This window comes from Raphanus sativus, chromosome 9, assembly GCF_000801105.2.
Source record: "Raphanus sativus cultivar WK10039 chromosome 9, ASM80110v3, whole genome shotgun sequence".
NCBI lineage: Eukaryota > Viridiplantae > Streptophyta > Magnoliopsida > Brassicales > Brassicaceae > Raphanus > Raphanus sativus.
In genome coordinates this window covers 23,437,333-23,452,678 of record NC_079519.1, presented here as the reverse complement: position 1 = coordinate 23,452,678, position 15,346 = coordinate 23,437,333, and the positions used below count along the sequence as shown (strand labels likewise).

At 33.8% G+C, this 15,346-nt stretch overlaps 2 protein-coding genes across 2 annotated transcripts; one reads left to right on the top strand and one right to left on the bottom strand.

Moving 5' to 3' along the window:
* Positions 1 to 8,429: 8,429 nt before the first annotated feature.
* LOC108824038 (uncharacterized) lies at positions 8,430 to 10,814 on the top strand. The gene is made up of 2 exons (XM_018597369.2): positions 8,430 to 10,235; positions 10,475 to 10,814. Exons 1-2 carry the CDS (start codon positions 9,895 to 9,897, stop codon positions 10,521 to 10,523), a joined length of 390 nt encoding a protein of 129 aa, XP_018452871.2. The 5' UTR covers positions 8,430 to 9,894; the 3' UTR covers positions 10,524 to 10,814.
* LOC108824037 (chitinase 10) lies at positions 10,656 to 13,135 on the bottom strand. Its single transcript, XM_056993448.1, has 2 exons — positions 12,616 to 13,135; positions 10,656 to 11,157 (listed from the first exon to the last, which is right to left on the bottom strand). The coding sequence occupies exons 1-2, from the start codon at positions 13,083 to 13,085 to the stop codon at positions 10,788 to 10,790; spliced, it is 840 nt and encodes a 279-aa protein (XP_056849428.1). The 5' UTR covers positions 13,086 to 13,135; the 3' UTR covers positions 10,656 to 10,787.
* Positions 13,136 to 15,346: the final 2,211 nt, after the last annotated feature.

Below are 15,346 nucleotides of genomic sequence, written 5' to 3'. Positions count from 1 at the left end.
TCTGTTAAAATAATTAACAGCACCAATATAGTATATCATAGACCAAAGTCTTCGTGAGTGTTGAGTGATACGCGCCTAGTGTTAATGCTTGTATCCCAGATCAAATCAGTTGAATAGAATATTAACCAGACATTAAAAAATATCATAGGAAAAAAATACTTTTGTCAAATTAAATGAATAATGGTAGTCTATGTAATTAAGCTAGTAAAAAGAGGGTTTTTAAATATATGGTGTGAGAGTGATTGTGGTGTTGCTACATAGGAAATAGCATTTTGGTTAATCACACATGAATAGAAGGTTATTTAATAATAGTGCTCCTAAAATAATATATAGGGGATTTCAAAAATACGCGGGAAGAGTGTTTAAATTACAGTTTTTTAATTTCAACTGTATGTATAATAATAAATAATTTCAAACATACGTCGGAAGAGTGTTTAAATTACAGTTTTTTATTTCAAATGTAATTTTAATAAAATGATAGAAGCATGTAAACAACTCCACACTAATTCTAAGTGTGGTAAATGGTAATCATCATTGCTTAAGCCAATAATTTAGTTAATTTTTAGAATTCGTCGACGACAATGAAATTTGCTTATGATGAATGTTTTGTGCGTAATTATGAATAGATCCATTTATTTCACCCAAACCAGGAAGAGATGTTTGATGGGATACAAGTGAACTCGACACAAAGTAACAAAAAAAATCATTTATTGTCACAAAAGATTCTAAAAAGGATTTCGAAATATCAAGAAAAAGAGGGAAACATAAAACGTAATCTCATTATGTCTTTGAAATCTAAATTAAAAGTCGAGTTTATGTTAATTATTATTTTCCTTTTTGTTGATGTATAGGATGACAACCAATTTGATTAGAAAGATTAACATAAATGATTTTGATCAGACATAAATTGCTTAAATCTCACCCGTTTATCTCTCGAAATCTCCATACGAATAATCATATGAGGAAAATAAAACTTATCATTCATATGGCTATCATATATATATTTGGTTCTTAAAATAATGTTCGTGAAGAAAAGTTAAGTAGAAAGATAAGTAGACAGTGACACGAGACTAAGACATAATCTTTAGGGCATTGAATAGTTAGGGACAGCATAAACACATGTACTAGTCATGTCTTTATTTAATTATGTGGTGTTTACTCTAATGACGTCGCTTTGTTTAATTAAGTGGTCATAGTACTTCGACAGAAATATATAAATATCCCGAATTCAAATGAAGCACATTCCTTCGTCTAAGTGAATATTTTAGGGATCTTATCATAACTTTAAGGATAATTAAAGTAACGATGCCAATAATTATGATAATAAAACCGAAGGCGGCTAATTCAACTTTTATGCCAATAATTAAGGTTCAAATCCTCAATAACTCAGATTATTTATCTGTGTGGCCACGCAAATATCAAACTATGTTTTAAGTTTCATTTGAATATCTGGAGAAATAATTTATTAGTAGATTCAGGGTCGTTCCTGAATTGTTAGAAGCCTGAAATATTTTATTAAGGGTTTTAATAAAAAATAGTTTTCATAAATTTGCAGGTCTTTTCGATATAAATTTTTCAAAAAAATTTGAAGACTTTAGTCCAATGTTTCATTTGGCTATCATCGGGACCACCAATGAGTAGACTACACTTCTATCTAAAAGTTAGTCTGGATTTCCGTTTAGAATACCCCAATTTCTTTTAAAGATTTTATGTCGACAGGAGAGTTTATATCGTAGCTGAGTTTAGGCCTGGGCACGGATCGGATATCCGGATTTTTGAAGGTATTTGCGATTTGCTTCGAATGTTACGGATATCTAATTTTCCGATTTGCTTTGATTCGGAAAAATACGGATATTCGGAAAAACGGATATCCGGAAAATAAATAGATATTTGCGGATATTTGCGGATACTTACGGATATCTCATTTGTTTTGATTAATACAAATAATCTTAAAAATTTGATACAAATTTTTTTTTGGAATTTTTTTTTTGCATGATATAAAAGATAAAAATTAAAAGATATAGTGAATCTACATATTTTGTAAAATTTTAAACTTAATTAACAATTATAATAACAAAAAACTTAAGAAAAAAATTATAATTGTCATAAATGTTTTTTTCCTTTTATGTAATACTTTTATATAAGTAATAATGTGAATAGAATCTGTCAAATCATATGTTAGAATAATAATTTTATACATTTAAAATTTTAAATATATTCAAAATATACATGTATTTATATATTGACGGATCGGATCGGATATTCGATTCCCAAAATTTTAATATTTGTGATTTGCTTCGATATTAACGGATATTGAATTTTAGTATTTGCTTTGCTTCGAAAGCTTACGGATATTCGGAATTTTCGGATCGAATAGCAACGGATAACGAATCGAATCAAATTTCACGGATAAAATGCCCACCCCTAGCTGAGTTGTCTTTAAACTGAAGCAAAGCTATCAGTATGTTTATTTAGATGCATGAATTTCTATACGTATTTTAATATGTAAAAAACTTATTGATTAATATGTAAATAAAATTGTACGGTAATCAAGAAAACAGCACATAAAAATAACACTAAAAATGACTTGTGTTATCTCAACGAAATGATAAAAGTTGAAACCTTAACAAAACAAATGATCTCTTGACATCTGTTCTTTACTTATAATGTTGAAAGCTAGTGAAAGTAATAATTCTGTTCTACACAATGAATATTTTAATCAGTTTGCCACAGCTCGTCAAATCTTGAGCGTTATAACAGGAGAAAAGTACGTTACTTAGGAGGATATTATTAAAATGGAAAAAGGCTGGGCCTTTAATATTGTGGGCCGAGCTACAAAATAAACATTAGCAATTATTTCTGGCAAAACCGAACTCGAAGAAATTGCGTGTTTGCGTGCGTAAATATTTCATATTTTTTTTCTTTTTCTTTTTCTTAACAGAATTCATATATCATCCAATTGGACATAATAGTATTCGCATAAATAATGCGTACAAACAGTGACTCAGATAAATATCGTACGACCTAATATTACCTCGCTATACTTCGAAGGATACACAGTCGAGTTATTTCGCTAAACCTCGGACCCAACTATAAGGAAGGACTACACAGACAGGCCGCTTATCATAATCTAGACCCGACATCCGTGATCACTGGCTGTTCCTGGATAATCGGGATAGAAGAACAAAATCTCCACTTCCTCCTCACTATTTTACCCACTACAACAGTTAAGACCGGAACACACAAGACAACAACGAAACACAAGACGACAACTTAAACATACAACAACCTAACACACAACACGAGTACAAACAAGATGGTCACAAAGAAAAAATGCTAGACTAGAAACACGGAATTGAAAAGAGACAACACCACATAGCAGCTGAAACGAAAATGCAAGTAAAACGGTTAGAAACATAACCACAAGAACTTTGAAAAGGTAAACTATTTCGATGGGAAGTTGAGTTTCAAAACATGTTATCTTCGAGACATGTCAACCGCCAGACATAGCAGAGACAAGAACCAGCCGTGCTCAGCCTCTGAGAACCAAAGGACAGCCTACTTCAGAACACATGCGGAAGCTCACGAAAACAAGCGGAAGTGATGTAGCGGAAGCTTTAAAAGATAGGATTAGAGATCCGTTGATTCTGAGAATACCCGGAAAACTAAGATAAATACAAGGATCTTATTTAGTCTAAGAATGCCTAAGATCAATGTTTTCTTAAATTCGTTGAGATCACCAATGATCTACCGAAAACAAGGAACAAAGAGAAAACTCTTAACTTTTATTAATAATCAATCAAAACTCATAAACTGCATACAATGTTAAGCCTAGACGGCTATATATAAAAAAACCAGAAAACCCTAAAACATTATAAGTATCTAAAATAATTAATAAAAACAATAATAAGATATTTGGAATATTTCCAAATATCTATCTACATCATTCTCTCCGGGTTGGAGAAGATTCGAGACGAATCTTGTTCGTAGTTTTTGAATCCAAAATTTTTTCCAAGAAAAACTCTTCCTCGAATCTTCAATAACATGTTTTGCACGATTTTTGCACGGATCTGTTTATAACATGAATCTTCGCAAATCCGTTTTTGCACAAAATTTGCACACAGTAGATTATGCACAAAATCTTCATCAACACGATTTCGCCCTATTTTTGCACGGCTCCGATTTACAAAGGATTCCTCTTTCAAGACAAAGTCAATAACCTGAACATCATCTTCATACACGTCGTAGATCGGATCTCCATAGATCTCTCGATAGATCTCATGGTTCTCTTCTCTCTCAACAAAAGGACTTTCATCCATGATATGATAGATGCTAATACTCACCATGACATCCAGAATCGTTCTTCGATTGAGAAACCAAAGAGACGCGGCTCTGATACAAACTGATGTAGATAGATATTTGGAATATTTACAAATATCTTATTATTAAATTTATTAATTAGTTTAGATAATTATCTTTATTACTTAGGGTTTTGGGTTTTATTATATATAGCCGTCTAGGCTTACATTTGTATTCATATTATTGATATTGATATTTTATAAATAGAGGTTTGAAATCCTTTATTTCCTTGTTACGGCTAGAACTTGAGAGTTCTCAACAAATCAAGAAGACTTTGATCTTAGGTATTCTCAGACTAAATAGGATTCATTGTGCTATCGTAGCTTCCGCTACATCAGTTTGGTATCAGAGCCTTGTGTTTTGGTTTCTTAATCAAAAATCGATTCTGGAATCATGGAGAGTTTGTTCCTGGAAAGTGAACAAATTGTTTACATAGAAGTTTATGGTGATCCGATTTATGATGTGTATGAAGACGATGTTCATCATATTGACTTCATATTTAAAGAAGGTTCTTTTGAAAATCTGGACCGTGCAAATTTCGGGCGGGACGAGATAAGTGCAAAGTCTGTGCAGGACAAGTTTCGTGCAAAAATATGACGAAATCGTATTGATGAAGATTTTGTGCAGAATTTTAATAATCTGCTGCGTGCAAATTTTGTGTAAAAGCGGATTTGTGAAGATTCATGTTACAAACAGTTCCGTGCAAAAATCGTGGAAAACATGCTATTGAAGATTCGAGGAAGAGTTTTTCTTAGAAAACATGATGGATTAAAAGACTACGTTCAAGATTCGAGGACGAATCTTCTCCAACCCGGAGATAATGATGTAGATAGATATTTGGAATATTTACAAATATCTTATTATTGATTTTATTAATTATTTTAGATAATTATCTTTATTATTTAGGGTTTTTGGGTTTTATTATATATAGCCGTCTAGGCTTACATTTGTATTCAGATTATTGATATTGATATTTTATAAAGAGAGGTTTGAAACCCTTTATTTCCTTGTTACGGCTAGAACTCGATAGTTCTCAACGAATCAAGAAGACTTTGATCCTACGTATTCTCAGACTAAATAGGATTCATTGTGTTATCGTGGCTTCCGCTACATCAGGAAGCTTCAGAATGAAGGCAAGGACCGAACACTCAAAGTTGGAACCTCGTGACGAAAGCAACCCAAGAGCTAAACCGCAATGCCGTGGCCGGAGAAAAACAAAGAGGATGCAACAGAACTCGAGATTAGCTGGAGCCATAGACGACTCACTGCCGCCGTCGAGCACTACTTACACGCGCCACCACCAAATAGAAACGACTGACACACGCCGACCAGAAACACCTTGCACGCGTCGGTGAAGCACACCAAACCTCCTCGATGAGGACGAGCTGAGCTTCCTCCGCAAGACACAAAGCAGAGCAGAGAGCTCACGCGCCGCCAGCCCACTCCACTGGAGATCAGAAAGAGAATATTGACACCTACCTGCACAGATCCGGGGACTTCTCAGTAAAGCCACACGCCACCAATTCTAGAGAGTCGTCGGAGATCTAAAAAGAAAATGAAACTTCAACGACCCTATATCCCTAAAATCCGACCCCCTGAGCTGAACCCACCTTGTGTACCTCACTGGAACTCCAACCAGACGACGAACTCCGCAAGCGGTGATGCCTCAAAATGAGAAGCCGACTGACGACAGAAATCCATGTATATCGGCAGAAGGGAGAGAGCAGAGACAAAGAGCAAACCAAAAACAAAGAATAGAGAAGAAGAGGAGTACGTCTCTGATGTCGATAACCGACGCCGGAGCAACCAGAGAAGATGACGGTCGAGAGCTTTTTGTTTTTGTATTTAGAGAGAAAAACTATTTTTTTAAGTTCATGTTGTGCATGCATATTTCTATACTTATTTCTATACTCGTAAAAAGAGAGGTTTTAAGCCTTCTTCTGACCCTATTATCACCATGGTAGTAAAGTTCTTGGTTTGTTCCTCTCTTTTTCTTACTGTTTAGTATTTTCTTAAGATCCACCCAAAACACTTTTGGTTCGCACAAAAGGAGGCTCTATAGACGTGACTTTGAAAGTTACGTTCGCACATGCAACAATGGAGTTGAAATGCATGCATGCATGCTGTTCAAGTTGTGATTAATGTCTTCTATGTTTATGGTTAGTCCAAGTAGATAATGTTTTGAAGGATGAGTTAGTGTTGCTTTTATACTCAGTTTTAAAGGCAAAACGCCTGACGGAACCGGCCTCAATTTCCCAATAAACATAAACATAAACGCTCCCAAGGTTCGATTCACATTGGAAGAGACTATTTACAATGTTTGAATTCCCGGCAAAGAGATGAAATCACTTTTTTCTTAAAGTTTTACAAAAAAAAACAAGATGCTTGATACACTAAAAATGAATTTTTCTACTGTCAAGTTAACAGTGGTTGTTGTAATATTTAAGATTCAATTTCATAGGACCAGTTTACACTTTATCCTATTGGTTTGACAATAAGCTAAAAAATGATGGCACTTTTAATGATCTAGTCTGAACGTAGAATGCAAGTAACAAGTAATTCAAAGTGGTTTCTCAAGATGATAAGCGGGCTAGCCTAGAGTGATCAAACGGGTTAACAAGAGAGCGAGCCAAACAACTATTCAAGTTCCTTCAGATCGAGTCTCGAACTCGAGCAACTAGGTATTCCAGCCCACTTTCGTGGAACTATTCCTTTTATCGATCGAGTCAGCACCTAAGCTATCGCTTGGACTGAGATGCAACGATAAACCTTAGGATATGGCTCGATGTGTTCACATGACACCCTAATAACTACTTTTGCTGATTAGGGATGTCGTGCCCACGCATAACAAGTCAAGCAATCTAATGCACGGTTAATGATTAGATCTACCTAAGTTCATGCATCAAGTGATCACTTTAATGCAAGCAGTGAGATCAGTTATCAATGAAGGCATTTAATGAGACTTATTTGTGCTTGGCTTGCGATCTAGCAATCCTACACCCTAAGCTAACAAGATCGACTACTCAGTTATGGCACAAGTAAAGACAGATGATAATTCTGAATAATACATGATGTGATTGAATAGAAATAAAGTAGGGTTCAGGATAATCTTTTCAATGGTGAGAAAGATGGAGCCGTCTCCCTTACAAAGTGATATGCTATATATTTTATCCTATTTTACTTATGATTTATATATGTTTTCAGAGTATTTTATATTCACTTTGGAGTGTTTTCAGTTATATTATAAATCTAGGTACTCATTGGAGGAAAGTGATGATTATGGAATTTTTGGAGACTTTCTGAGAATTGTTACATTTCACCTCGCGGAGTTGATTTTAGAAGGAAGCATCGACCAATTATTCACTATCATTATCAATCGATTGAGAAGCATGAGCATATATTGATTATCCATAAGCAACATTGATCAACGAAGAGCCTTCTGCGACTAAAGACGTTTAGAAAAATTATAAGTTTTATCCAAAGTTTTTATTATTGCATCCTAAGTCCCTGGCCGCCTGTTAGGCTATATTATTAAGGTTTTATACCTTTTTAGAGGCAGACATGTATAAAGACCTTTTGGAGAGAAATCTAATTGGAAGAGAAGACTTCATACTTGGAAGCAAGAGCTTAGAGTGGAGAGAGAGAGAGAGATCTGAATTTCAAAGAGAAAAGATCTTGAACTCCCTTATTTCTTTTGTTTACTTTGTTTTACTCTTGCACTTATCATTTATTTAAAGTATTATTCAGACTATCATAGTTATGTCTCTTATGAATATGTCTGAGTAGTTCTACTGTTAGATTTATGGTTATTTCAAAGGTTGATTTATGTGTTGCTAATCATGAAAATGTTGTTAGTTTGTTTTAATCAGTTCTTCGTTCTAGTTGTGCTTATTGTTAAGTCTTAAGATTTATCACCTTAAGCTTAGAGCATAGGATTGATTGGCGCAAGTGGAAGCTTGGTTTATTACCTGAAACTGAACTAGGATAATCTAATTAATTAGATACACACGGAAGTTGGTCTAAGAGATTAGAGAGCATATTGAACTTGTTCGTTAAAGCTTGCTGGAAGAGGCTCGTGTTACTCGAATTCATCTCCTCCTCCATCACCATATGTAAAATGTAACAAATGATATATTTTTGTATATTCTGAATACATAAGGAGATGATGGGGTGACGAAGAAGGAGGTAACATATGATGTTTAGAGTGCTACTGGTGGTACTCATTTTTCTGATTCACACTTAATCTGGTTCTCTACCATTGCTCATTCGCAGACGTAATCGTGACAGAATGGACCAGTTGCTCCCATTGTCTGCTTGTTCCTCTTGAATTATGAATGTGTGTAGTAGTAACGAGTAAGAGGCTGTGTTGATCCTGTCATCTCCAACCTTTTTGCACATATCTGCACATATAACAAGGAAAGAACAAGTGCATGAAGGTGGAACAAAAGTTAAGGTGCAAGGTGAAAACTATATAAAGATGAGTTAGCCACTCAAGAACAGTAAGATGGATATGAAGGATAAAAAGTGCTTAGTGTAGGTCTCGTTTCCCTGATCTTGTGCCCATAACAAGAAGATTTTAAGTCAAGATTATGTTCAAGTTAGGTGGAGTTAAGTCTACCCAGTGTAACCTGATCGGTAGAGAACTTTTGAAGAGTCAAGTGAGATATGTTAGGGTGTTCCATGTCCATATGTGGGTCTTTCGTCAATGTCAATGTTACCGAATAAGATAATTAAAGCACTAGGTGGTTAAATGATCATCACAAAATAAGGTCATAATTCCCACAAGAGTTTTGTCTGACTCGATCCTAAAATTGACTCGATAAATCATCAAAGTGACTCAAGGACTGACTCAAAATAAAGAACAAACGAGATAACGAGATTAGTAGCAAACAAGTGCCTCTCCTAGACTTATCCCTGGTTGTGAAAATAAATTGAGGAAGGCGGAAATAACAAAACAAAAACATAAAAAGATGACATAAGTTCAGATGGATTTAACAATGGATAAGATGGTGGTTCACTCATTCCAACCCCTCGCTCTCGTGCTGACCAATGACGCGCCTGTTCCTAACCCTCCACGTTACTGCACTTGACTCCTCTTCTCCAACATGTTCCTTCCCTGAGCGCTGACCTCCGCTGGAATGCTGATCTGCATGTTCTGCTGTAGGGGGAGCAGCTCCGAATCAACCGCCTGTCACCAAGTGAAGTATCCTCTTCATTAGGTTGTTGTTCTTGCGATCCGAATCAACCATCCAGCGGCGATAGTTCATGTCGTCTGCGTCATCCGCAGGTCGGTCCCAGATCATAGTTAGGCTGTTCAAGAGTGACATCCTCGACACCATCCATGAAGGCTTCTGGTGGGGAGCCCGTGGATCAGCACAAATGAACTCTGGATAGGGCAGGAAGCTGATGTTGTCAAATACATTCTGGCTCGTGATGTTCAGGTGTGGCAGTTTGCAGAACAACTGGTTTCCTTCCTTGTTCTGAAAGCTGTAAGTCTTTTCGTTCCTTAAGATGTGGAAACCGATCAAGTACTAGATGTCGATGAACTCAATGTTGTTGTTGACTGTGTACTCGCCGAGGTCTATGCCGAAGTACTTAAAGAGAGGAGTGAAAAAACTGCCACATCAATCCTTACTTGTGGGCGTCCTGACCAACCAGTATCGCTTGTCCTCAAACATGGTCATGAGAAGAAATTCTGGATTTGTTTTCACTGGTTTTATGGTATCCCGTTCTGCTCTCCTGATCTCGTCCTCAACTCCCGTGTACAGCACTTGGAGCTCTTTGTTGGTGACTTTGGATGTTTGGTCCTTTGCGAACAGAAGGTTAGACAATATCTTTATGACGATCCTCAAGGTTGGATTCCAGATCAGAGACTGGTATGCGGTTCTTGGCTTGAATTCTCTTGTTTCGTAAAAGAAAAAACAAATTATATATATATATATATATAAATAATTCGTAAAACAATCAAAACCGTGACGAAGAATTTCTGCCATAAGCAATATCTGCAAGGTATCCGCTACTTGTCTTTTTTCTATTTGGAGAGAAAAAGGGTAAAAAGCAAAAACAAAAACAAAAAAATTCAAGTGTTTCCTGAGGTTCTTTTGCTATTTGACAGGTCAGGTATCAAAGTTGAGTTGTCCGGCAAGCTCTTGGGTACTTACTAAGCTGGACATCGGAGGGGAATCAGTTCATGCAGGTGTAGAAGGCCCATATGAAACGGCTACTGAGGTTAACATCTTCTTGTCACTGTACGCTTACGAGTAAATGATGTAAACATTTTTTTTGCTATGAGTAAATGATGTATAACATTTATATCTCTCATCCTCAGATTAAAGAGTTTTATTTAATGTATTAAACTTCAGTTTTATTGATACATAGATTGTATAGTTTATAGTAAAAATTAAAAAGAGAGTTGCAATGGTAGGATTCTAGGAGAAAGGCATCTGGTTCTCGCAGTCTAAGTAAGGTCCTGTGTTGACATCAAACAACTTAGCATATCTTTGGAAATACCCGACCCGGTCATTGACTCGTCCATCTCCTGGAATCCCGCATTCTAAGCCGCCGTTTATGATGTTAGTTGTTAAACCGAAACCACTGGTCCGGTTTGCTGCTATATCTGCTTTGGTCGGTCTGTACCGGTTGACCATGACATCATGGCAAGATGGTTTAGGAGTCTGTTCGGTCATCCAAAACCAAAGAGCTGTTTTGAATGCTAAAACGGAGTTGTTGGCTACACTTTCCGGGTTACGTAAACCGTCAAAACCCAATGCTCGACCCGCCTGACCGTAATTGTAATTCCTATAAAAATGGAGTATAAATGTATAGTACCCAAATCTAAGATTGATATATGGATAACAAAGTTGTAAAAAAAATACAGAAAACATAAATTTTGTTGAAAAGGTAATATTTTTTTTGGGCAAATTGAAAAGGTTATAATTGGTAATTTTCAAATGATAGAACTGTAATATGTTCTACCAGTTGCGTGGACTTTTATCAATTGCAATTTTTAATAAAATTAAAAACTTATCTCTTTTTTTATTCTGCAAGATTAATCATAATGTCAGAGGATTATGTGGTGTTTATATCCAAATTTTGTTTCAGAAAGGCCTCTAAATTTAACTAAAAGTTGTGGAATGATAATATATAGACTTTAACTAATTCAGAGTATCATTGACTGGTAATACACATGGGTTTGCATACTCATTTGATTACTTCATAGGTTAAGGTACCAACCAGAACTATATTATTTTTGTTTCATATTAAATGTCGTTTTAGCTAAAAAAATGTTTTATTATAAGTAGGAAAATTCCATAAAAATACTCCAACTAAATTTTGTTTAGTTTTTTAATACCCGAACTTTTTCACTACCCAGTTTAATACCTCAACTAATTATTTTCTCATTTTAATACCTAAACTATTAAAAATGTGCTCACTTTAATACCTAAAATTTATTTATTTTAATAAAATACTAATAAGTTTCAAACAAAATTATTAAAAATCTCTAAAATTTACAAAATAAACTCAGAAAATTCTAATTTTTTTTGGTGTTTGAGAAATAAAAGTAACTAAATAGTGTAAAATATTAAATTTTGTAATAAAATTTCTAAGTTTTAAATATTGTATTTAGTTTATTTTCTGAAATAAAAAACGAAATTTATTTTTATCATTCAAATTCATTTATTCATTTATTTAAAAAAAAATCCATGGTTTATCTACCTTCTTTCCTAAATCTTAAAATAAAATTAAAATTTTTAATATTTTTCTCTTAGATTTTAGAGATTTTTTTTAAAAAATTGAAACTTATTAATATTTTTATTAAAATAAATAAAATTTGGGTATTAAAGTATGCGCATTTTTAAAAGTTTGGGTATTAAAATGAGAAAAATAATTAGTTGGAGTATTAAATTGGATAGTGAAAAAGTTTGGATATTAAAAAGTTTAACAAAGTTTAGTTGGGGTATTTTTATGGAATTTTCCCTTATAAGTATCATCTTATATTTTCAATGTATGTATTAAATAAATTTTCCACCTTTTACCCTTATTTTATAAAAATCAAACAAAATAAGGGTAAAACAAATATGTGTGGAATAACCTTAAATAATATTTATTATGAAATATAGGAAGTAATGTACTATTTAAAATCATTTCACAAAAACATATAATTTGTATAAATCGTTGTTCATTATGCGGTCAACAATCTTACTGAAATGATATATAAGAATGGTTATTGGATAGTAATTAATATTGTAGACGTACCAAGAAAGTTGAATGGGACCTCTTCCTTTATAAGATTTGCCAGGGAAACAAGGCCACTCCGTATTTGAAGCATCACAATAATTACTCTGTGGACTCACTTCCTCTTTAAAACACAGCCCCCACGCGTACGGTCCATCCGGTGCCGTGGCCCAACCACCTGTTGTCTCGTGAGATATCTGCGCCAAAAACGCAGCCACTTCACGCCTCCTTGTCATAGTGCCTCCTACGCTCCCGAACTTTGGGAACCACCTTGTAGCCTCCACGAATGCTTCGTAGTGGTAGAAACCTTTTGCAGGGCATGCGTTGTTTTCCTTGTGGATGAAGATTGAGTCGTAGAGAGATTTTGAGACTAGCCTCGTGATCGGTGCACGTCTATAGGAGTATTTTAGAGCTTCAGTTTCTTGGAGAAAAGATGATATTGAGAGGATGAAGAGGAAGAGACATAGCGATAAAGAAACTTGTTTCTCCATGTTTGTTCTTTCTTGTATGTGTGTGTGTGAGAAGAGGGGGTTTGGTTTTGTTGTCATATATAGAGAATGATCATGTAATGGAGGAAGACTTACATGTTTTAATTGGTCAACGTTTTGACATTTTTAGTGGAGTTTATTGTTTTCGTATCATATAGGTTAACTAGGGTCTACTTTCTTTTTCAATGTTAGAAGACCCATTCTTGATTTGATAAATGTATTGTTCATATTTTTAACAGAGATATATTTCTTGATTTAATTTAGTTTAAACCGCATAACTCAAATTTTCAATCTGAAATTATTTTTTCCTTCTGAAAGAACTAAAACAAAATTCGTGCCGAAGCTTTGAAAATTGAAACATAATTGATTAATAACTGAATCTAAATCTAAAATATAAAATTGTAGTGAACTTCTGTTCCATTTTCAGTATTATTCTATATATAACAACAAAAAAATTAGTTTACAAAAAATAAACTCCAATAAAATAAGAGTTTCTTTTTACCAAAAAAAATTCTTATTGAAGTCTTGGTTTGTTTACAAAATCAAAGACTATCAAATAAAAATAACAGTTCTAGTATGGTGGCTAACTAACACCAAGTGCGCCTAGCAACTTGTGAATGGACTTTAGACCAAGTCGTGACAATTTTTTTAATAAGAAGGTAAAGTCCAGTTGTTTTATTGAAAAAATACCACACCGCCATATATATATGTCAAAATTCGAAAATAACGATGTAAATAAGTAAATTCACAGTTCAAACATATATATTTAGAATAATATTGAAAATGGAACAACTGGACTTTACCTTCTCTGTAAGTTATTTCTCTGTTTCGTAATATATTACTTTCTTTTTTTAATGTTTCTTTGAAAACGAAGAGAGTACTTGTTAAGAACATAGCTGTTTTTTTTTTATCATTGAATTGTATTATTAAGTCTTCAAGGCAAAAAATTCTAAACAATGAGAACTAAGAAAACAACATAGAAAAGGGATACACCAGTAGAAATCCAAAATAAACTAACACATCTATTTTGCATATGGATGACTAAAGATTTTTCATATAAAAGCTTCTTCATATTTACTTCTGGAATAAACGAACTTCAAAGTAGATAACCTTCATATTAATCCAAAAGCACCACGCTTCATAGTGAGTTGAAAACGATTGTCATTCTCTTTTCATTATTCCAATAGAAACCACCGAGATAAGATAACTCTCTATTTTACTCTATTATTAGAGTCAAAGAGATTACCGTTCCATAGAACTTCATGCTACTTTTCGAAGTAACCATAGTTTGCAGCAAGAATTTCATCACCATCGAATGAAGAACCATCAACGATTGAAGCCGGTAAAACCCTTCGCCACCATCCGCAGTAGATCTGTCAATTAACTTTTCTAAACAGTTCAGATGAACCGAAAGTTTTGTATTTCCAAACCAATTGAAAAAAGCATACAAAAGAACAATAAAAAACCTTGCCAGATTCAAAATAATTTGGTATTTCCAAACCAATTGTTTACTTGTGTTTTTATAATGAAATATTTGGGTTGATTGTTAACAAATTAACGCTCTTTTATTCGTGCGGTAGTTATTTTATATTCTGATTAATTGCTGAATGCTTAAAGCATTAACTCGACCACGTGATTGCACAAAAGAGACGTGAAATTCCACCACCACATTGGTGGGACGTGAAGTGATTCCCATTGCTATAGTTTATGCATGTCTATTTTCCTAAAATAAATGTTTTTTTTCCTAAAATAAATGTTACTAGATCTTGACCCGCGCTTTGGAAGCGCGGAATATTTTACAATAAAAAAAATTCACTAATAACTTAACAAATATTTTGGTAATTTTTAAAAGTGTGTATTTAAAATATTGTTGCATTTAAATCAGCGTTTTTAAATTCAACCCGATTGTGATTATACCGGTTAATTCGGAGATCTGACAATTCAATTTAGGTTTTTAAAATATTCATATTAAAAAAATTACTAAAACCCAAGATTAACCGATTGAACTGTTGGATGACCGATATGTAATCTAATTTGATTTAAATTGTAATAATTTCATAATTTGTAATCTTATACTCCAAATTTTAAAGTTCATTATTTTACAATTTATGAAATTATGACGTTTCTACAAAATTTTAAAAAGAAAATGATATATATAACATAACTAAGATTAATTATTGTATTGTTTGGAAACATTGATAGTAGTATAAAAAATATATTGTTTGGAAATATTGATAGTAGTATAAAGAAATAAATATATTGTT

Bases quoted from the DNA above. Each gene is read 5' to 3' on its own strand.
- LOC108824038 (XM_018597369.2), top strand. From the start codon at position 9,895: ATGTCGATGAACTCAATGTTGTTGTTGACTGTGTACTCGCCGAGGTCT. The intron at 10,236-10,474 runs GTATGCGGTTCT...GCTATTTGACAG, and splicing joins GGATTCCAGATCAGAGACTG to GTCAGGTATCAAAGTTGAGT.
- LOC108824037 (XM_056993448.1), bottom strand. From the start codon at position 13,085: ATGGAGAAACAAGTTTCTTTATCGCTATGTCTCTTCCTCTTCATCCTC. The intron at 11,158-12,615 runs GTACGTCTACAA...CCATTTTTATAG, and splicing joins GGTCCCATTCAACTTTCTTG to GAATTACAATTACGGTCAGG.